Source organism: Mustela nivalis (genome assembly GCF_964662115.1).
Source record: "Mustela nivalis genome assembly, chromosome: 10".
NCBI lineage: Eukaryota > Metazoa > Chordata > Mammalia > Carnivora > Mustelidae > Mustela > Mustela nivalis.
In genome coordinates, this window is record NC_139029.1 from 76,266,672 (window position 1) to 76,290,179 (window position 23,508).

Below are 23,508 nucleotides of genomic sequence, written 5' to 3' on the forward strand. Positions count from 1 at the left end.
TCGGGTGCATGTGCCCCTTTGGATCACTACATTTGTATCTTTAGGGTAAATACCCAATAGTGCAATTGCTGGGTCATAGGGCAGTTCTATTTTCAACATTTTGAGGAATCTCCATGCTGTTTTCCAGAGTGGCTGAACCAGCTTGCATTCCCACCAACAGTGGAGGAGGGTTCCCCTTTCTCCGCATCCTCGCCAGCATCTGTCATTTCCTGACTTGTTGATTTTAGCCATTCTGACTGGTGTGAGGTGATATCTCATTGAGGTTTTGATTTGTATTTCCCTGATGCCGAGTGATATGGAGCACTTTTTCATGTGTCTGTTGGCCATCTGGATGTCTTCTTTGCAGAAATGTCTGTTCATGTCCTCTGCCCATTTCTTGATTGGATTATTTGTTCTTTGGGTGTTGAGTTTGCTAAGTTCTTTATAGATTCTGGACACTAGTACTTTATCTGATATGTCGTTTGCAAATATCTTCTCCCATTCTGTCAGTTGTCTTTTGATTTTGTTAACTATTTCCTTTGCTGTGCAAAAGCTTTTGATCTTGATGAAATCCCAATAGTTCATTTTTTCCCTTGCTTCCCTTGCCTTTTGCGTTGTTCCTAGGAAGATGTTGCTGCGGCAGAGGTCGAAGAGGTTGCTGCCCGTGTTCTCCTCAAGGATTTTGATGGATTCCTTTCGCACATTGAGGTCCTTCATCCATTTTGAGTCTATTTTTGTGTGTGGTGTAAGGAAATGGTCCAATTTCATTTTTCTGCATGTGGCTGTCCAATTTTCCCAGCACCATTTATTGAAGAGGCTGTCTTTTTTCCATTGGACATTCTTTCCTGCTTTGTCGAAGATTAGTTGACCATAGAGTTGAGGGTCTATTTCTGGGCTCTCTATTCTGTTCCATTGATCTATGTGTCTGTTTTTGTGCCAGTACCATGCTGTCTTGATGATGACAGCTTTGTAATAGAGCTTGAAATCCGGAATTGTGATGCCACCAACGTTGGCTTTCTTTTTCAATATCCCTTTGGCTATTCGAGGTCTTTTCTGGTTCCATATAAATTTTAGCATTATTTGTTCCATTTCTTTGAAAAAGATGGATGGTACTTTGATAGGAATTGCATTAAATGTGTAGATTGCTTTAGGTAGCATAGACATTTTCACATTTATTCTTCCAATCCAGGAGCATGGAACATTTTTCCATTTCTTTGTGTCTTCCTCAATTTCTTTCATGAGTACTTTATAGTTTTCTGAGTATAGATTCTGTGTCTCTTTGGTTAGGTTTATTCCTAGGTATCTTATGGTTTTCGATGCAATTGTAAATGGGATTGACTCCTTAATATCTCTTTCTTCTGTCTTGCTGTTGGTGTAGAGAAATGCAACTGATTTCTGTGCATTGATTTTATATCCTGACACTTTACTGAATTCCTGTATAAGTTCTAGCAGTTTTGGAGTGGAGTCTTTTGGGTTTTCCACATATAGTATCATATCATCTGCGAAGAGTGATAATTTGACTTCTTCTTTGCTGATTTGGATGCCTTTAATTTCCTTTTGTTGTCTGATTGCTGAGGCTAGGACCTCTAGTACTATGTTGAATAGCAGTGGTGATAATGGACATCCCTGCCGTGTTCCTGACCTTAGCGGAAAAGCTTTCAGTTTTTCTCCATTGAGAATGATATTTGCGGTGGGTTTTTCATAGATGGCTTTGATGATATTGAGGTATGTGCCCTCTATCCCTACACTTTGAAGAGTTTTGATCAGGAAGGGATGCTGTACTTTGTCAAATGCTTTTTCAGCATCTATTGAGAGTATCATATGGTTCTTGTTCTTTCTTTTATTGATGTGTTGTATCACATTGACTGATTTGCGGATGTTGAACCAACCTTGCAGCCCTGGAATAAATCCCACTTGGTCGTGGTGAATAATCTTTTTAATGTACTGTTGAATCCTATTGGCTAGTATTTTGTTGAGTATTTTCGCATCTGTGTTCATCAAGGATATCGGTCTATAGCTCTCTTTTTTGGTGGGATCCTTGTCTGGTTTTGGGATCAAGGTGATGCTGGCCTCATCAAATGAGTTTGGAAGTTTTCCTTCCATTTCTATTTTTGGAACAGATTCAGGAGAATAGGAATAGTTCTCCTTTAAATGTTTGGTAGAATTCCCCCGGGAAGCCGTCTGGCCCTGGGCTTTTGTTTGTTTGGAGATTTTTAATGACTGTTTCAATCTCCTTACTGGTTATGGGTCTGTTCAGGCTTTCTATTTCTTTCTGGTTCAGTTGTGGTAGTTTATATGTTTCTAGGAATGCATCCATTTCTTCCAGATTGTCAAATTTATTGCCATAGAGTTGCTCATAGTATGTTCTTATAATAGTTTGTATTTCTTTGGTGTTAGTTGTGATCTCTCCTCTTTCATTCATGATTTTATTTATTTGGGTCCTTTCTCTTTTCGGGCCAGGGGTTTATCAATTTCATTAATTCTTTCAAAGAACCAGCTCCTAGTTTCGTTGATTTGTTCTATTGTTTTTTTGGTTTCTATTTCATTGATTTCTGCTCTGATCTTTATGATTTCTCTTCTCCTGCTGGGCTTAGGGTTTATTTCTTGTTCTTTCTCCAGCTCCTTTAGGTGTAGGGTTAGGTTGTGTACCTGAGACCTTTCTTGTTTCTTGAGAAAGCCTTGTACCGCTATATATTTTGCTCTCAGGACTGCCTTTGTTGTGTCCCACAGATTTTGAACCGTTGTATTTTCATTATCATTTGTTTCCATGATTTTTTTCAATTCTTCTTTAATTTCCCGGTTGACCCATTCATTCTTTAGAAGGATACTGTTTAGTCTCCATGTATTTGGGTTCTTTCCAAACTTCCTTTTGTGGTTGAGTTCTAGCTTTAGAGCATTGTGGTCTGAAAATATGCAGGGAATGATCCCAATCTTTTGATACCGGTTGAGTCCTGATTTAGGACCGAGGATGTGATCTATTCTGGAGAATGTTCCATGTGCACTAGAGAAGAATGTGTATTCTGTTGCTTTGGGATGAAATATTCTGAATATATCTGTGATGTCCATCTGGTCCAGTGTGTCGTTTAAGGCCTTTATTTCCTTGCTGATCTTTTGCTTGGATGACCTGTCCATTTCAGTGAGGGGAGTGTTAAAGTCCTCTACTATTATTGTATTATTGTTGATGTGTTTCTTTGATTTTGTTATTAATTGGTTTATATAGTTGGCTGCTCCCACGTTGGGGGCATAGATATTTAAAATTGTTAAATCTTCTTGTTGGACAGACCCTTTGAGTATGATATAGTGTCCTTCCTCATCTCTTATTATAGTCTTTGGCTTAAAATCTAATTGATCTGATATAAGGATTGCCACTCCTGCTTTCTTCTGATGTCCATTAGCATGGTAAATTCTTTTCCACCCCCTCACTTTAAATCTGGAGGTGTCTTCGGGCTTAAAATGAGTTTCTTGGAGGCAACATATAGATGGGTTTTGTTTTTTTATCCATTCTGATACCCTGTGTCTTTTGACAGGGGCATTTAGCCCATTCACATTCAGGGTAACTATTGAGAGATATGAATTTAGTGCCATTGTATTGCCTGTAAGGTGACTGTTACTGTATATGGTCTCTGTTCCTTTCTGATCTACCACTTGTAGGCTCTCTCTTTGCTTAGAGGACCCAAATGTTAACATTTAAAGTAAATAACATTTGTAGTAAATGTTAACATTTACATTACATTACAAAAGAGAATAGAAGTTCAATTACATCATAATTCTAATCTTCCCAGGAAAAGTATAGTACTTAACTCTACCACTTCAAAATTTCACAAAGAAAAACCCCAAAACTGCATTCTACAATACCGTAGCCAATTAATACTGATCCAGAAACAACAAAATATGAAGAAAATATGTTACATAAAAGTAGGGTATGCAAAATATTTTTCTCCTCCATTAACTCCAGTTGAAATGTAGCAATCATTTGTATCAAAAATTTACAGCATTGGTGATCGTTGGAGAAATTTAGCACCTGACAGTACTATAATACCAACATTTCTAAATATCACAAATTTAGAAGTGTAATAATTAAACTTATTCTTGTATCTTAGATACTTCTGCTTCACCTTAAGCAGATACTGCTTTAAATATTTTGCCAGTTTGCATATAGTCACATGTGTACCCTGTGCTGTGCTAATAAATGTCTAAAAATCAGGGGCACCTGGGTGGCTCAGAGGTTAAGAATCTGCTTTCAGCTCAGGTCATGATCCCAGGTTCCTGGCACTGAGCCCCATGTCAGGCTCCCTGCTTGGTGGAGAACCTGCTTCTCCCTCTGCTTCCCTCTCACTCCCCCTCCTTATGCCTCCACCCCTGACCAAATAAATAAATTCCTTTTAAAAAATGTCTAGGGGGAGAAGCAAGATGGCAGAGGAGTAGCAGACTGAAATGACATCAGGTCCCAGGAGTTCAGCTAGTTAGTTATCAAACCATTCCGAACACCTACAAACTCAACAGGAGATAGAAGAGAAGAACAGCAATTCTAGGACCAGAAAATCAAACACTTTCTGGAAGGTACGATGTGTGGAGAAGTGAATCCGAAATGACAGGAAGAAAGACCATGGTGGTGGGGAGGGATTGGCTTTCGGCAAGCAGTGGAGCAGCAGAGCACAAAATCAGAACTCTTAGAAGTCTGCTCCTCTGAGGGACATCACTCCAGAGACTAAGCGGGGGTGGAGTCCTCACAGGGATAGTGTGGTCTCAGGTCCCGCAGGGTCACGGAAAGATCGGGGGTGTCTGATTGTGGTAGAGCTCCCAGGTATCAGAGCGGGGAAGCCGATAGAGCCGAGGAGTGAGCTCTCAAATCAGGGTTACCTTAAACCATGATGCAAGGCACAGTTAGGCCACTGCTCTTCCAGCAGGGACCTCACAAGTGGCAGATCCAGAGAGACCCCCTCCTTCCTTCTCCAGGAGGAGTGGCACAGAAACGTGCAGTAGGAATCTGTTGGGTTTGGAGACTTCAAATGGGATCATGTGCTAGATATAGAAATGCTCAGTCACAGGCCAGGAGAGTACAGAGTGTAGCTGGAGACCTGGGAGAAGGAAGGGATTGACTGCTTTTCTCTGAGGGCGCACTGAGGTGTGGTGTCCTGAGCTCTCAGTTCCTCTAGGCCTAGTGATTGGAAGGCCGCCATTTCCATTCCCGTCCTCCAAAGCTCTATGGAAAGCATTCAGGGAACAAAAGCTCCCAAGAGCAAACCCGAGCAGATTACTTAGCCTGGCCCCTGGCAAAGGCAGTGCAATTCCGCCTCAGAGAGACATTTGAAAAACACGGCAACAGGCCCCTTCCCCAGAAGATCAGCAAGAACATCCAGCCAAGAACAAGTTCATAAATGAGAATTGTGGAACTCCAGAGCTAGAGGAATGCAACACATGGAATTCATGGCTTTCCCCCCATGATCCTTCAGTCTTGCAAAGTTAAATTTTTTTTATTTTATTTTTTTCTTATTCTCTCTTTTTTCAACTTTTCCTCTTTCCTCTTTTTTTTTTTTTTCTTTTGGAAGATTTTTTATTTCCTTATGTTAACAGAAAGAGAGATCACAAGTAGGCAGAGAGGCAGGCAGAGAGAGAGGGGAAGCAGGCTCTCTGCTGAGCGGAGAACACCATGCAGGGCTTGATCCCAGGACCCTGAGATCATGACCTGAGCCGAAAGCAGAGGCTTAACCCACTAAGCCACCCAGGCGCCATTCCTCTTTCCTCTTTTGAAGTTTTTAAAATAGTTTATCTTAAAAATACCCTTAGGGGCGCCTGGGTGGCTCAGTGGGTTAAGCCGCTGCCTTCAGCTCAGGTCATGATCTCAGGGTCCTGGGATCGAGTCCTGCATCAGGCTCTCTGCTCAGCAGGGAGCCTGCTTCCCTCTCTCTCTCTCTGCCTGCCTCTCTGTGTACTGTGATCTCTCTCTGTCAAATAAATAAAAAAATAAAATCTTAAAAAAAATACCCTTATAAAAAAAATATATATATATATTTTTAAACCTTCATTTTTATAGTAATATTTTATCTCTTCATTGTATTTAACCTTATTTTTTGTATATGTATGGGGGTTTTTTTCTTTAAAATTCTGGGATACAATTTCTTCTAATACATAAAAATATACCCTAAATCTAGTACATGGCTTTGTTTAGTCTCCAGTCTGAACACATTCTCTCCTCCTTTTTTTTCTCTTTTTCCAACAAACTTATCTTATCAATTCCCTTTTTATATATTTTTTTAAATTTTCAACATTACAGTCATATTCTATCCCTTCATTGTGTTTACTCTTATTTTTATAGATATATAAGTTTTTCTTTCTTTAAAACTTTGGGAGGTAGTTTGTACTAAGAGACCAGATTACACCCCAAATCAAGTGGGTGGCTCTGTTCTATTCACCAGATATATAGATATAGATATAGATATAGATATAGATATAGATAAAAATTAACATCACCCTTTCTTCTCCCCCCCAATTTTGGGTCTCTTCTGATTTCATTAGCATACATTTTTATAGGGTCTTTGCCAACCTTTTAGTATTTTATTCTGTCGTTCATATATTCTTATCTGCATAAAATGACAAGGCAGAAAAACTCACCACAGAAAAAAGAAAAAGAGGCAGTACCGAAGGCTAGGGACCTAACCAATACAAATATTGCTAATATGTCAGAAATACAGTTCAGAATGATGATTCTCAAGGTGTTAGCAGGGCTCAAAAAAGCCATGGAAGATATTACAGAAACCCTTTTTGAAGAAATAAAATCTCTTTATGGAGAAATAAAAGAACAAAAATCTAACCAACTAGAAATTTAAAAAGCTATTAATAAGGTGCAATAAAAAAATGGACGCTCTTACTGCTAGGACAAATGAGGCAGAAGAGAGAATTAGTGATACAGAAGACCAAATGATGGGGAATAAAGAAGCTGAGCAAAAAAGAGACAAACAACTACTGGACCATGAAGGGAGAATTTAAGAAATAAGTGATACCATAAAATGAAACAATATTAGAATAATTGGGATTCCCGAAGGAGGAGAGGGGCAGAAGGTTTATTGGAACAAATTATAGTAGAGAATTTTCCTAATATGGCAAAGGGAACAAGCATCAAAATCCAGGAGGCACAGAGAATCCCCCTCAAAATCAATAAATAAACAGGTCTACATCCCATCTTCTAGTAGTAAAACTTATTAGTCTTAGTGACAAAGAAAAAATCCTGAAAGCAGGTTGGGACAGGAAGTCTGTAACATACAATGGAAGAAATATTAGATTGGCAGCAGACTTATACACAGAGACCTGGGAGGCCAGAAAGAACTGGCATCATATATTCAAAGCACTAAATGAGGAAAAATATGGAGCCAAGAATACTATATCCATCTAGGCTATTGTTGAAAATAGAAGGAGAGAGAAAAAGCTTCCAGGACAAACAAAAACTGAAAGAACTGTAAACACCAACCAGCCCTACTGGAAATACTGAAAGGGGTCCTTTAAGCAAAGAGAGAACCTAAAAGTAGTAGACCAGAAAGGAACAGAGACAATACAGAGTAACAGTCATCTTACAGACAATACAAAATTCAGATCTTTCAATAGTTACTCTGAATGTAAATGGGCTAAATGCCCCAATCAAAAGACACAGGATATCAGAATGGATAAAAAAACAGAACCCATCAATACGCTATCTACAAGAAACCCATTTTACCCCCAAAGACATCTCCAGATTTAAAGTGAGGGGGTGGGGTGCCTGGGTGGCTCAGTGGGTTAAAGTCTGCTTCCTCCTCTCTCTCTGCCTGCCTCTCTGCCTACTTGTGATCTCTGTCTGTCAAATAAATAAATAAAATCTTAAAAAAAAATAAATAAAGTGAGGGGGTGGAAAATAATTTACCATGCTAATGGACATCAAAAGAAAGCGGGGGTGGCAATCCTTATATCAGATCAATTAGATTTTAAGCCAAAGACTATAATAAGAGATGAGGAAGGACACTATATCATACTCAAAGGGTCTGTCCAACAAGATCTAACAATCTTAAACTATATAAGCTATATAACTATATATATATATAAACTATATAACTATATGTATGTATATATAAGTATATATATATAACTATATAAACCAACTAATAACAAAATCAAAGAAACACATCAACAATAATACAATAATAATAAGAGGATTTTAACAGCCCTCTCACTGAATTGGACAGGTTATCCAGGCAAAAGATGAACAAAGAAATAAAGGCCTTAAATGACAAACTGGACCAGATGGACATCACAGATATATTCAGAACATTCCATCCCAAAGCAACAGAATACACATTCTTCTCTAGAGCACATGAACAGTTTCCAGAATAGATCATATTCTGGGTCACAAATCAGGTCTAAACTGGTACCAAAAGATTGGGATCATTCCCTGCATATTTTCAGACCACAATGCTCTGAAGCTAGAACTCAATCACAAGAGGAAAGTTGGAAAGAACTCAAATACATGGAGGTTAAAGAGCATCCTACTAAAGAATAAATGGGTCAACCAGGAAATTAAAGAAGAATTGAAAAAATTCATGGAAACAAATGAAAATGAAAACAAAACTGTTCAAAATCTGTGGGACACAGAAAAGATGGTCCTGAGAGGAAAGTATATAGCGATACAAACCTTTCTCAAAAAAGAAGAAAGGTCTTAAGTACACAACCTAACCTTACACATGAAGCTGGAGAAAGAACAGCAAAGAAAGCCTAAACCCAGCAGGAGAAGAGAAATAATAAACATCAGAGCAGAAAACAATGAAACACAAACCAAAAGAACAGTAGAACAGATCAATGAAACTAGGAGCAAAGGTTTTGAAAGAATTAATAAGACTGATAAAGCCCTGGCCAAACTTATCAAAAAGAAAAGAGAAAGGACCCAAATAAATAAAATCATGAATGAAATAGGAGAAATCACAACCAACACCAACGAAATAGAAACAATTATAAGAACATATCATGAGCAACTATACGCCAGCAAATTTGACAATCTGGAAGAAATGAATGCATTCCTAGAGACATATAAATTACCAAAACTGAACTAGGAAGAAATAGAAAATGTGAACAGACCCAAAATCAGTAAGGAGACTGATGCAGTCATCAAAAATCTCCCCAAAGCAAAAGAAGAATTAATTTCTATTCTCCTGAAACTGTTCCAAAAACCAGAAATGGAAGGAAAAGTGTCAAACTCATTTTAGGAGGCCAGCATTATCTTGATCCCAAAACCAGACAAAGATCCCATCAAAAAGGATACTTACAGACCAATATCCTTGATGAACACAGATGGAAAAATTCTCACCAAAATACTAATCAATAGGATCCAACAGTACATTAAAAGGATTGTTCACTACGACCAAGAGGGATTTATTCCAGGGCTGCAATCAATGTGATACAATACATTAATTAAAAAAAAAAAGAACGAAAACCATATGATACTCTCAATAGATGCTGAAAAAGCATTTGACAAAGTACAGGATCCTTTCTTCATCAAAACTTTTCAAAGTGTAGGGATAAAGGGTACATATTTTAATATCAACAAAGCCATCTATGGACCTTGAGAGCTTGTTTGGAGGTTCTAGCAGGGGAGCGCAGCTACTCGTATACCCTTGACCGAAGAACAGTCCTCTCCTCTATCGGGGAAGGTCGTCCTCTTCGACCGAGCACACAGCTTCAAGAGGGACGCACATGGAGCGGTGAGGGAGGAAGGGGACACCCGCCTAGCCAGCCAGATCAGCCGAATCAACCCTGGCGATCAATGGGGTGACAGATGTCGCAGCCAGATCGCCCTCACATCCCAAAGCCATCTATGGAAAACCCACAGCCAATATCACTCTCAATGGGGAAAAACTGAGAGCTTTTCTCCTAGGGTCAGGAACATGGCAGGGATGTCCACTATCACTACTGCTATTCAACATAGTACTAGATGTTCTAGCCTCAGCAATCAGACAACAAAAAGAAATAAAAGGCATCCAAATCATCAAAGAAGAGGTCAAACTCTCATTCTTTGCAGCTGATATGATACTTTATATGGAAAACCCAAGACTCCACTCCAAAACTGCAAGAACTCATACAGGAATTCAGTAAAGTGTCAGGATATAAAATCAATGTACAGAAATCAGTTGCATTTCTATACACCAACAGCAAGACAGAAGAAAGAAAAATTAAGGAGTCAATCCCATTTACAATTGTACCCAAAACCATATGATACCTAGGAATAAGCCTAATCGAAGAGGCAAAGAATCTGAACTCAGAAAACTATAAAGTACTCATGAAAGAAATTGAGGAAGACATAAAGAAATGGAAAAATGTTCCATGCTCCTGGATTGGAAGAACAAATATTGTGAAAATGTCTATGCTACCTAAAGCAATCTACACATTTAATGCAATCCCTATCAATTTTTTTAAAGAAATGGAACAAATAATCTTAAAATTTATATGGAACCAGAAAAGACCCCGAATAGACAAAGGTATGTTGAAAAAGAAAGTCAAAAAGTTGGTGGCATCACAATTCCAGACTTCAAGTTCTATTACAAAGCTATAATCCTCAAGACTGGTACTGGCACAAAAACAGACACATAGATCAATGGAACAGAATAGAGACCCCAGAAATATACCCACAACTCTATGGTCAACTAATCTTCGACAAAGAGGAAAGAATGTCCAATGGAAAAAAAGACAGTCTCTTCAACAAATCATGATGGCAAAGTTGGACAGCCACATGCAGAAGAATGAAACTGGACCATTTCCTTATACCACACACAAAAATAGACTCAAAATGGATGAAAGACCTCAATGTGAGACAGGGATCCATCAAAACCCTTGAGGAGAACACAGGCAGCAACCTCTTCAACCTCAGCTGCAGCAAATTCTTCCTGGAAATTCAAATTCAATTCTTTGCAGCAAATTCAAAGGCAAGGGAAGCAAGGGCAAAAATGAACCACTGGGACTCCATCACAATCAAAAGCTTTTGCACAGCAAATGAAACAGTCAACAAAACCAAAAGGCAACCAACAGAATGGGAGAAGATATTCGCAAATGACATATCAAATAAGAGATAGTATCCAAAATGTATAAAGAACTTATCAAATTCAACACCCAAAGAACAAACAATACAATCAAGAAATGGGCAGAGGGCATGAACAGACATTTCTACAGAGAAGACATCCAGATGGCCAACAGACACATGAAAAAGTGCTCCACGTCACTCGGCTACAGGGAAATACAAATCAAAACCACAATGAGATACCATCTCACACCAGTCAGAATGGCTAAAATTAACAAGTCAGGAAAGAACAGGTGTTGGCAAGGATGCGGAAAAAAGGGGAACCCTCCTACACTGTTGGTGGACATGCAACCTGGTGATGCTGCTCTGAAAAACAGCATGGAGGGTCCTCAAAAAGTTAAAAATAGAGCTACCCTATGACCCAGCAATCATACTACTGAGTATTTACCCTAAACCTACAAATTTAGTGATCCAAAGGGGCACATTCACCCAAATGTTTATAGGAGCAATGTCCACGATAGCCAAATGATGGAAAGAACCTAGATGTCCATCAACAGATGAATGGATAAAGAAGATGTGGTATATATATATACAATGGAATACTATGCAGCCATCAAAAGAAATAAAATTTTGCCATTTGCAACAATGTGAATGGAACAAGAGGGTATTGTGCTTAGCAAAATAAGTTAATCAGAGAAAGACAATTATCATACGATCTCCCTGATATGAGGAAGTGTAGATGCAACATGGGGGTTGGGGGGGGGTAGGAAAAGAATAAATGAAACAAGATGGGATCCAGAGGGAGAGAAACCATAGGAGGCTCTTAATCTCACAAAACAAACTGTGGGTGCTGGGAGGAGGGGTGTATGGAGAGGGTGGTTGGGTGATGGACATTGGGGAGGATATGGGATATGGTGAAAGCTGGACAATTCACAGACCTATAACCCGGGGCAAATAATACATTATATGTAATAAAAAAAATTGTCTAGCAATCAGCTTTCTCCTAGGGCTGTTTGTGTGTGTGTGCACACATGTGTTCATGAATAAGTTTATTATATCTTTTAATATAAACTGATACAGAGGATATATAGAATATAACATATAGATAATAAGATATACAATACTCATTGCCCATTCTGTGCAGTCACTGTATTCTCACAGAATGCTTTCACTGATTTTTTTCTAAACTACTACATCCATGAGCCATCAATGGTTGAAACTGGGGAAAAAGTAAAGTTTTGATATAAATGTTGACTGAATATTTTTGTTAGAGAAAAGATGAAAGTGAAACAAAGAAGACTTATGTTATAATTTCACTCATCTGTTAATAATGTGAGCAAGTTTTTTGTTGATTCTGGTGACAGTAATCTAATACTGAAGGAAAATTTCCTTAAAAATTTTGTGCTAGTCATAATGCATATGCTGAAGATAACAACATATTTTTAAACTTTTATCTGCATTAAAAATCAAGCACAGGCATCAAATACCTTTCCTTAAAAGGCCAGATAGTAAATATTTTAGGTTTATGGGTCATATAATGTATCACAAATATTGTATCTGCCATTGCTGCAATGTGGAAGTGGCCATGGACAATACATAAAGAAACAGGCAAGGCTGTATTCCAATAAAACTTTACTTCTAAAAACAGGCAACCAGACAGATTTGGGCTATGGGCTATGGGCTACAGTCTACCAACATCTGGTCTAGATCGTCAACAAAAAAATCCAGTCCTGATTTGTAGTTTGACAACTAACGTGATGTAAATTATCCCACCATGGCTCCTTTCAAGCTATCAACGTTAATATTACCGAACACTGAGCTGGGAAGAAATGTACAGTGGAACACTATTATATGGTACTTCCACCGTACAGATACAGGGGGTCTAAATAACCTCAAAAGCACAGATAGTAGTAAAATGTAAAAATAAGTAGGAAATGTTAAAGTTTGATTACTTATTACCTTTGCCCTATCACAATTTAATTATGCTATATGACTTAATTGTTCATATGGCTGTTTTAACAAGCAAGTCGCAAAATTCCTAAAAATTTAACAACTGGTTCTTGGAAGCCTTTACCGGCTGGCTCTATTCAAATCTCATTTTGTCACTCCCTTAGTTTAAATACTTTATGGCATTCCACAGATCTTGAGATAATGACTCAGGTCCTTATACTGGTGTCCTAAATTGTATATGATTTCACTCCCTATTCACTGTTCCAGCCTCATATCTTACCAGTATTCCTTATGATACTTACCTCCAGCTACAATGAACTTTTTTAAGTTCAAGCAACCTCTTCTTTCTTATTTTTATTCTTCACATATGCCATTCCCTCTGTCCAGTGAACTCTATTTATTGTCTTTCCTTAACTCCTACATAGCTTTAATGTCTTAGCTCAATCATTCCTCAGTTAGCCTTTCTTGAAGCATTATCCTAACACTAAACTCCCATTACAGTGTCCTATATACCTCCTCAATCACAGCACTACTCATTCTGCATTGTGCTTGTTTCTGTACTTGTCTAAATCCTTTACTAAGAGAAATCCCTTCTAGGGCAGTGATGTCTCCAGCAGTCAGCATCAACTTTCAACCTTGTGAGAGGGCCACCTAAAACACCTCATCCATTAGCTCCAGTTAAGCCTTCAATGACTGCAGCCTCGTAAGAGACTCTAAACCAGAACCACTTGGTTAAACTACTCCTGAATTTCTGACCCACAAAAACTCTAGGATACTGGTGCTTATTGCTATTTTAAGCCACTAAGTTTTAGAGGTAATTTAAAAAATAGTAATAGATAACTAATACATTTAGTCTCCTGATTTTAGTTAGCAGTATGTAAGAAATTATATTAATCAAATAAATTATATTATTTATAATATATATAATATAATATAATATATAATACTTATAAGTGTATATATTATATGCAACATATGTAATAAATGTAATACTTCCAAATGTAAATATTATAAATTATACAAAATTACGTTAATCACATTAAAAAAAATTCCCCTTAATCTTCTCCCTCTCCAATCTAATCACCAAGTCTTGTTGGTTCTGTACAAAAAACAGACTGTGAATTTATCTACTTCTCTTTATTTAAATGTTAATACCTGAGCCCAAGCTAGTACCTGTATTGTACTATTTCCTGAAGACCTCATAACAAATCTGTCTCCAACCCCAGCCAAACCTATCTCTACACACAGTGGTATGTGTGTTCTTTTGAAAAATAATTACATTAATTGCTATAAGCAATGTCCCCTAACAAATGCTAAAATTAGTTGCTGAAACTTTAAGGATATTTTCATGACCTCAAGATAGTTCCCCCCAGGGGGTGCCTGGGTGGCTCAGTGGGTTAAAGCCTCTGCCTTCGGCTCAGGTCATGATCCCAGGGTCCTGGGATGGAGCCCCGCATCGGGCTCTCTGCTCAGCAGGGAACCTGCTTCCTCCCCTCTCTCTCTGCCTGCCTCTCTGCCTACTTGTAATCTCTGTCTGTCAAATAAAATAAATAAAATCTTAAAAAAAAAAAAAGATAGTTCCCCCCAAATATTTATTAATTACTGTGGTGGTTTTAATATATGTCCACAAGTTTTTTGACACTCTTTCCTTGAGGGGGTGTAGCTTAACATCCCTGTCGGCTGTCAGACTGGGCTGGACTTAATAACTTACTTGTAATGAACACAGTATGAGAGGAAAAAAGCTCTGTAGTAGAGAAAACTTGGCAGACACCAACTTAAATGATCAGGGTTAACATCATTAACATATTAATACAAAAGGCCTTCTAACATGATGTGCTAAGAAGGACACTTCTGTTCTGTATTCTTTCCTAAAATACATTATCTCAGTCTAGTCATGAGAAAACATACAATCCCAAGCTGAGGGATATTCTACAAAATAACTGACCAGTATTTTTCAATAATAAAGGTCTAAGGAAAGATAACAAAGCATTAAGAAACTGTCACAGATTAGAGGAGACAGAAATCTAGTGGGGAGATCTGAATAAAGTCTGTAGTTTCATTCATTTCTTACTAGTGATAAATGTGTATCATGGTTATATAAAATGTTAACATTAGGAGAAGCTGATAAAAAGTTATATGGTAACTACTATTTTTGCTGCTTTTCTGTAAACAAAAATGTCAAAATTAAACGTAAAAAACAAACAAACAAAAAAACCTGAAGGAAATACAGCAAAACAGAAAAAGTCATAGTTGATTTTCTGCTTAAAATCTTTCAATGGCTTCCACAGCACTTAAGAGTAAAACCCAAACTCATTAGTATGGGAAGTAAAATTTTATATGGTAAGATGTGCAGTCCCAACCTACTTCCCTGGTTTTTATGTCATTGGCTTTTTACTTTATACAAGACTCAGCAACCAACTTCTTTTCTGCTTTTGGATCTTGAACTCTGTGACCCTTTCATGGTGAGGATCCTTCCCCTGGCACTTCACATGGCTGCTGCTTTCCTATTCCTCACATCTCAGCTTTGATACCACCTCCTGGCACTCCATCTTCATCACCACTTCCTCTTACCTCCCACTTTATAGTACATCATTAGTAATGATCTTATGTATTTTTTATTTATTGTTTCAATAAACACTGTGCTCACTTTCTTCACTACTGAGTCCCCAGTGCCTATAATACTAACAAATAAAGGTTGCCCAAGTATTTGATGAATATGTAAACAGATGCCATAATTCTTTGAAGTCTCATAATCTCACCTTCTCCCACCCTTATTTGAGAATCACTGTTCCAAAATATGCAAGTTACATCTACTTAAAATGAAAAGGTTTGGCTATACACTTTGTAAGTATCTTTTAAAGTAATATAATGGAGAAACAAGTACTATCATGCCCTCTTGGTCAGAGTACAAAACGGTTCAACCCAAGAAGTGTCATCTGACAAAATTTTACGTAAGTACAAATGCATTTACCCATTGACCAATCTAAAGGAACATGTGGATATATCTCTATAGGTAGAGAATGTGGATATAACTCTGTATGTCTGAAATTATATATGTACAAGAGGCTATTAAGTACACTGCTTGTGGCAGCAAAAACACTGGGGACAATCCGTGTGCCCATCAACAAGAATCTAGTTAAGTATACTACAATACATCCATGCAATGGAAAACAATGTACCTTAGAAACTAATAAGGCTCTTGAAGTACTGATATTGAAAGCTTTATAAAATATAATGACATTGAAAAAAAACTATAGTGACCAAAAAAAGGCAAGGAGAAGAACACACAATATGTTAACTTTTATGTAAAAAAGGTGAAAAGAAAAATTATGTACTTCTACTTGCTTGTATTTGCCTAAAAGAAACTCTGAAAGAGGGGCACCTGGATGGCTCAGTCAGTTAAACATCTGTCTTCTGCTCAGGTTATAATCCCAGGTTCCTAGAATGGAGCCCCACATCAGGCTTCCTGCTCACTGGGGAGTCTGCTTCCCTATCGCCCCTGCTACTCTTCTCACACGCTCTCTCTCTCTCACTCTCTCTCTCGAATAAATAAATAAAATCTTTAAAAAAATACTCTCAAAGGACGGATCAGAAAATAAAAGCAGTCACATAGCAAAAAGATAAAAGAAAGGGTATATGGTAGACTCAGGAAGAGAATGAGATGAAAGAGGAAAGAGTATGAGCAATGCTTTCACTTATACTGTTAAAAAATCAAAGCATTATGAAAAAATACGTATGTATTAAGCTATTAAATTTCATATTAGGGACAGCTGGGTGGCTCAATCAGTTGAGCATCTGCTTTCGGCTCAGGTCATGATCTCAGGGTCCTGGGTTGAGTCCTACATCAGGCTCCTTACTCAGTGGGGAGTCTCCTTCTCCCTCTGTCTGCCACTTCCCCTGTTTGTACTCTCTCTCTCTGACAAATAAATATATACAATTTTTTTAAAAGGTTTATATTATATATAAGCACCAGGTTTACTTTCTTCCTGTTTCCTTCTTGTCATTATTACAAATATGTACAATGTTATAATCATAGTAAAATACTGACTTTCTTACTTAAAAATTACTTATCATATAATTTTACAAGTTTATATATGAATTATTGTACTATGCCTTTTCCATGGATATATACTTATCTATATTGGTATCTCTCTTTATATATGTAGAATTAGAGAATATAAAATCCTTCTATCCTCTTCAAATTTAGATTTATGTAGGAAATCCCACAATCTCATTACTAAAATCTTGGCAAATAAATATGTCATAGAATTTTTTTATTTTTTAGATTTTAGAAAAATAATAAAATAAATGAAGCATACATTAGTATTATCCACAAGGTTGCATCCATATTGAAATACCTTGCTTAGTACTAAACACGATGAAACTGTAAAGTATAAATATTCGCACCAAGTGGGATAAAACAAAAATTATAAATGGCCACCCAAATGAATTTCTGTGAAATTTATGAGAAAATGTTTGGGTTTCAGAGTGTTTTGAATTTTCATATTGGAGATTACAGACTTATTATTTTCATCTTTTAAGCAGGAACATTCAAATTCAGTTGTAGAAGGAAAATAGCATTAATACTAAAAACAGTATCCTGATATATTACATAAATGAAAAATAAAATGAAATTTAATAGTTCTTTATCAACAAATTACAAGCTATAATCATACATAACTAAATGAGGGGTGGGCACCTAGAAGACTCAATCAGTTAAATATCTGCCTTCAGCTCAGGTCATGATCTCAGGGTCCTGGGATGGAGCCCAGAGTCCAGCTCCCGGCTCAGTGGAGAGTCTGCTTCTTCCCCTCCCTCTAACCCTCTGCCCAACTTGTGTGCATACCTATATATATGCTCTCTTGCTCTCAAATAAATAAAATCTAAAAAAAAAAAAAAAAAAACTAAATGAAAATGAACCAGATTTCCATAATTCAAGGACTAGCTTCCTTGAAAAAGTTAGGGTTTATTCCTGAAGTGTTCCAGTATAACAAGATAAAATATATACACTTGATTATAATGTACTAGGTGCTATGGTAATGACACACTGGGCATTCTCAAAATCTATAAAAGGTATTACAAAATATTGAATAAATCAATATACAGGCTAAACACACACACAGATATAAGAATCAGCATTTGTAACAAATTTCACAGGTTTATTACTGAACAATTAAAAATAAAATAAAATATTGGTTCTTAACATTTTCTAAAATTCTGAATCTGAGCCTATTACTTAAATTTAAAAAATATATATTTATATTTTTCTTCATCAGCAAATCCCAAAAATTATTTCCAAAGAACACCTTACTTTACTTAAAAGGTGCTAAGGCATTTGAGGAACAATATTAAATCCAGTAACAGTGTTAGCAACCTATGTTTAAGAAAAACCCCAATAATTTGAAAAGAGATTAAGTTTAGCTCTTTATTAAAAATAAGTCAGCACAGACAATATGGCATCATAAAAATTTAATCACATATTAGAAAGACAAATCAAATTGATATAACCTCATGTCACATCATTTTATTTTTAAATTAGTCTAGTCACATCCTTCTAGAGGGACTAATTTTAAGTTAGCACAAATTTCAGTACTGCCTACAGATTTCTGTCAGTGTAAATTGCAACAGCCATGCATATTTATTAGGATGTAATTTCATCTCTGGATTTCAGTGACACTGATAAACCACTCAAGCTTCACTCCGGGTTTTTAATGACACCAGAACAAGTTGATGGAATTACAGCTTCATATGTACCACTGAAAGTCTTATTTCTTATCATAGAATAATAAGGCTAGAATCTTAAAGAGCATCATTCCTGCTGTATCACCATGAAAAGATGGATGCCTACTTTATTTTTTAAATTCCATAACTTGTCCTTAGTAATCTATTCTAATGCTGAGACCACGGTCATATCTTTAGTTATTTCTCTTTCTCTCACACTCACTCTCTCTTGTCTTACCCCCCCCTCCTTGTCCCACCCCACTCCTCATCCCCGCACTCTCTCACCACAGCTGCACTGGCAACTGACTTCAGGAAAACATTTACTTGAATTCAAAAACTTTTTGAAGCTTTATAAATCCAAATACTTCATGCATTAAAAAATAGAAAAACTGATTAAAATAATAATGGGAAATGTACACAACTTTCCAGACCATGGGCAAACACACTTCTTTTGCTCTCTACCCAGAAAACATATATCAATATTGAGTGCATACTATACCATACCAATCAAAGAGAGTTGCCCTAATCTCCCTAAATTTTAAATTTTAAATTTTAAAAGCTTTGGCTTTAAAGAGCTACAAGTCAAAAGAAAAATTATAAAGAGATACCAATTTTCAGCCACTTGGTTAACTTAATTTCCTAAACCGGCATTTAACCGAGTGGGTGAAATGAGGTTTCCTGCCAGAAATCCACCTCACAGTAAGATGAGCTAACCTGTCTGAAAGCAACAACCAAACCAAATGCAGGAAAAATGGGAAATCAAATTAGCTCTTTTTGGTTTTATTGCCTTTAAAATAATGAAGAGACATAACAAAAAAGGCATTATTACATTGACAAAAACATTAGGTAGCCAATATATTTACCTTGCATTCAATCTCTGCTTGTTTGCGCTTTGCTTCACTTAATTGAGTAAGTAGTCCTTTGTTCTGTGCCGAAAGATACTGCACTTTCTCATGCAGACTAATTACCTCTTGTTCCGCTCTTCGAAGATGGTTACTGTTGATCTGATTCTAATAATTAAAAATATAAATATTCAGACATTAAAGACCCCCCAAAAAATCTACAAATTTTTACCTCCCCATTATATCTCAATAACATTATGTAAAATGCTATCTGTTACAGGTGGATTTTATTTAACATATAATAGTTAAACACTAAAAAATTATAAATGTGCTTTAAGAATTGAGTCATCTAGAAGATACTTAAGGTCTATATTAGAAACTCTTCCTAACTTTCTATTTATACAATAACTATCTACAAACTTAAAGAATGTTTACACAGACCCTGAAGTATTAATTTCTGAAATGGGCAGTATCATACAAATGAGTAGATACAGAAATATGATGAATTTAACTCCTCTTCCCAAAAGGACAGACTGATTGAAAAGTACCATCACCATTTACTAGACTGTAAAATCCTTTATGTCATGAAATGTGTCATATGCACTTCTATTTTCCAATGTACAGCACAGCCATTTTAAGCAACCTGAACTGGATTTGAATTTCAACTTGTTATTTGGTGATTAAGCAAACTAGTTATAATATCTCTATTTTTTTATTTGAAAAATGTATATAAAAATACTCACTATTTCTTATTCGGGTCTCTTCAGTATTAAATGAGAGATTACATGGAACAGCACTTAGTATATAGAAATAACTCAATAAATGTTGGTGTTCAATGTATTAAAACTATAGAACATGCTAAAAAATACATAGAGACCTTAATTTGACTGACATGAAGTAGTTTCCCCATGCAGGCTCCACATAGCCTGATTTCTTTCAACCCTAAGATTCTATTAGGGGTCTGAAAGAAACAGTAGGGATTTTACAATCGAAGACAGAAGAATCTGGTTCCTCATTTTACAGTTTTTCAACCTTGCTAAATTTACCTAATCCCATCAAATCCAGTACACTAGTACAAGCATAGATATTATGACTAGACTTCAAAGGCTGTGTTGTAAGAATCACATGAGAAAAGTTTATGAAAGGAATCTCACATAATGTCTGAAATTAAACAGATACTTAATAAATCCTTGGTTGTTACTATTACACCTATTCTACTTCACTCAATAAAAACAACCCAGCCTCCAGTTTTATTAAAAAATCTGCATCATGTAACAGTTTTAAGCTCCAAAACTTTCTACCATTTCTGAGTTTCTTCATTTTTACTTTACTCTTCTTCCTGACTCAGTATTTGTCTATAAAATAGTGATCCTCTTAGTACTTAGATTCAGTACTTAATCTAAGTACTCAGTACTTAGAGTCAAAATGTTCTGCAACTTCTTTTTACTGTCTTCGCTTCTACCACTGAACAAATAACCACACTTCAGAAGACATAAATTCAACATAAGCTGCAAAGAATTCCCACAGATAGAATCCCTCTCTTGACCCCTCACTACAAGTTCATGATCCAAAATTATAAAACTCCACACATAAAACCAAAAATTGACAATAAGTGAGAAATTGTAGACAAAAGGATAAAAAGAACAAATTCTTTAAAAACTCTAGATAATAATCATGTAAGGACTTTGTATAAAAGTTTATTTAAAATGATAAGACGTAAAAAGAGGGAGCAAAAAACATAAGCAAAGAACAAGTAACTATCAAAAAATATTTAGCAAATTTGGGGGTGCCTGGATAGCTCAGTTGGTTAAGCATCCAATTCTTGATTTTGGCTCAGCTCATGAGCTCAGGGTCATGGCATGGAGCCCAGTGCCCGGCTCCCTGCTCAGCACAGAGTCTGCCTGTCCCTCTCCTTCTGCTCTTCCCCCACTCATATATGTGTTCTCTCTCTCTCAAAATAAATAAATGAATAATCTTTAAAAAAAAAAACAGATTTAGCAAATTTGAAAAACAACCAAATACAACTTCTAGAACTTAATATAGTCAGTAATGTTAAAAATTAATTGAAGGGTTAAGCAGAGAATTAGCTACACTGAAGAAACAGTGTTCCAGAAGAGGTCAAGAGACATAGACGAGAGTAAGGAGGTACAAAATACAACTAATAGAGGTTGCAGAATAAAACAGAACACAAAGGAAAAAGTGAGCTATGACAGTCTAGGAGATGACAATAATTAAGAATTTTTACAACTGGAAAAATTATATATATGAATCCACATTCTGGGAAACACAACTAGTTGTAGGCAGGATAAATACAAATAAGCCCTCACTAAGAAACATTTTAACAAAACAGAATGCTCACAAAAAGAAGAGATAAATCAAGGGCAAAACTGAGTATCTGGTAAGGGGGGAAGGGAAATACTCAGCAGACATCTCAAAAGGAAAAGTTTGTAGTGCTTAAAAAAATAAATTTCATTCTACAATAGCATATTCAGCTAAACTATGACACCAGAGTGAGGAAAAAAGTATATTTACTTTTAGGAAAGTGAGAGTTTATAATGCATGATCAAAATTGGAAAGAAACTATTAAATAAAAGTAACAGAGGGCAAAAAGTTAGCAAATAGATAGACAAATCCAAATAAGCACTGACTCCATAAAACAACAATGGAAGAAGAGCAATAAAAATCTTCCAAGGCCCTTATACAGTTTAGAAGGAAGATGGAGATGATTATCAACATCAAACTTTGGTCAGTCAGATGAGCATTTTTTATTTTTTTCAGGTAATAAACACTAACAGAAAAGGAATCATAAAAGTCAAACCAGTAGTAGAAAAAGAAACATCTAAATTAACCCAATAAAAAAAGGAAGAAAGGAGGGGGAAAAATAGAAAAAAGGGAAGAAATAAATTGAAAAAAGAAAATAATTTTAAATAGATACATCATAATAAAGAGTTTTGATTCCTATTTTAGTATATGTGCTGCCGAAGCGAGCACAAGAGTTTTGATTCCTGATGGGGTTGTAGAATATAAAGAGCACTACTCCTATTCTTTAAAAAAAAAAAAAAAAAAGCCAAATTCTAAATTCATGATTTTTGTTAAAACCAGAGAGGAAAGGTTACAAGGCAACAAACTATCCCCAAATCTAAGGACAGACAGGGCAGATGAAGCCAGAAGTTGTTAAGAATAATTCAGCCAGAATATTATTAAATTGGTTGTGGCCAAGTGTTGGCTGGCTAGAGAGTGTGGAGCCCAAGGGGAACAGCAGAGTTCACAAGCTCTTATATACTTTTTCTTCATGGACCCAAAAAGATACACACAAAAAAGACTGATGAGAGTCTTGAGAAAGAGATTTCCACAGCATAGGCTTGAGGGAGAATAGCAGGCAATGGAGAAGGAGCACTAAACCTTCCCTCCTCTAGGGCATAAAAGGTTTCACAGGCTTCACAAGCCAAGAAACACTGTTGCCCCTGAAACACTGGGGAAACTACTCGAGAATGGGACAGGACTATATTGTGGGCCTAGGACTATGCTGGTGGTCCAGCGGAGCACTAAGAAAGTCAAACACTCCAGATCCAGGGACACAATACAGCCTGAGACGGAGGCTTTATCAGAAAAATGGGGAAGACTTCTGCCTCTCCAAATTCCTGCAACAAGTATCAGTGGAACACCCTGGAGACTGACTCTCTCTGAAATGCTGTGTAAATGGAAGACCTAAAGACACTGAGAAAACCCGCTGGCAAACCAGCCCCCAATCTAAAAATAAGATAGTGCTAGAGGAATTTGAAGGCTGTGGTGCAATGAGGGTAACCACAGAAACAACAAACCTCAAACCCAGCCCAACTCCTGACTGTATTAACTCAAATCCCCCACATTAAAGGCCTAGCAGAGGAAAAGGTATGCCCATTTCCAGGCATTAAAAACTACTTACCTTAGTCTATTGTCCTACTCAAGATATTCAATTTTCAGCAAAAAATTACAAAGCATAGGAAC

At 36.6% G+C, this 23,508-nt stretch overlaps 1 protein-coding gene across 8 annotated transcripts in view; it reads right to left on the bottom strand.

Annotated features, from left to right (window-relative positions):
• EVI5 (ecotropic viral integration site 5) overlaps positions 1 to 23,508 on the bottom strand; it is a 207,232-nt gene that overhangs the window by 57,134 nt on the left and 126,590 nt on the right. For all 8 annotated transcript variants that reach the window (XM_082688706.1, XM_082688704.1, XM_082688705.1 and 5 more), the window contains one exon: positions 19,543 to 19,689. In XM_082688706.1, coding sequence (XP_082544832.1) covers positions 19,543 to 19,689 — 147 coding nt within the window. The remainder of the gene's footprint in view (positions 1 to 19,542; positions 19,690 to 23,508) is intronic.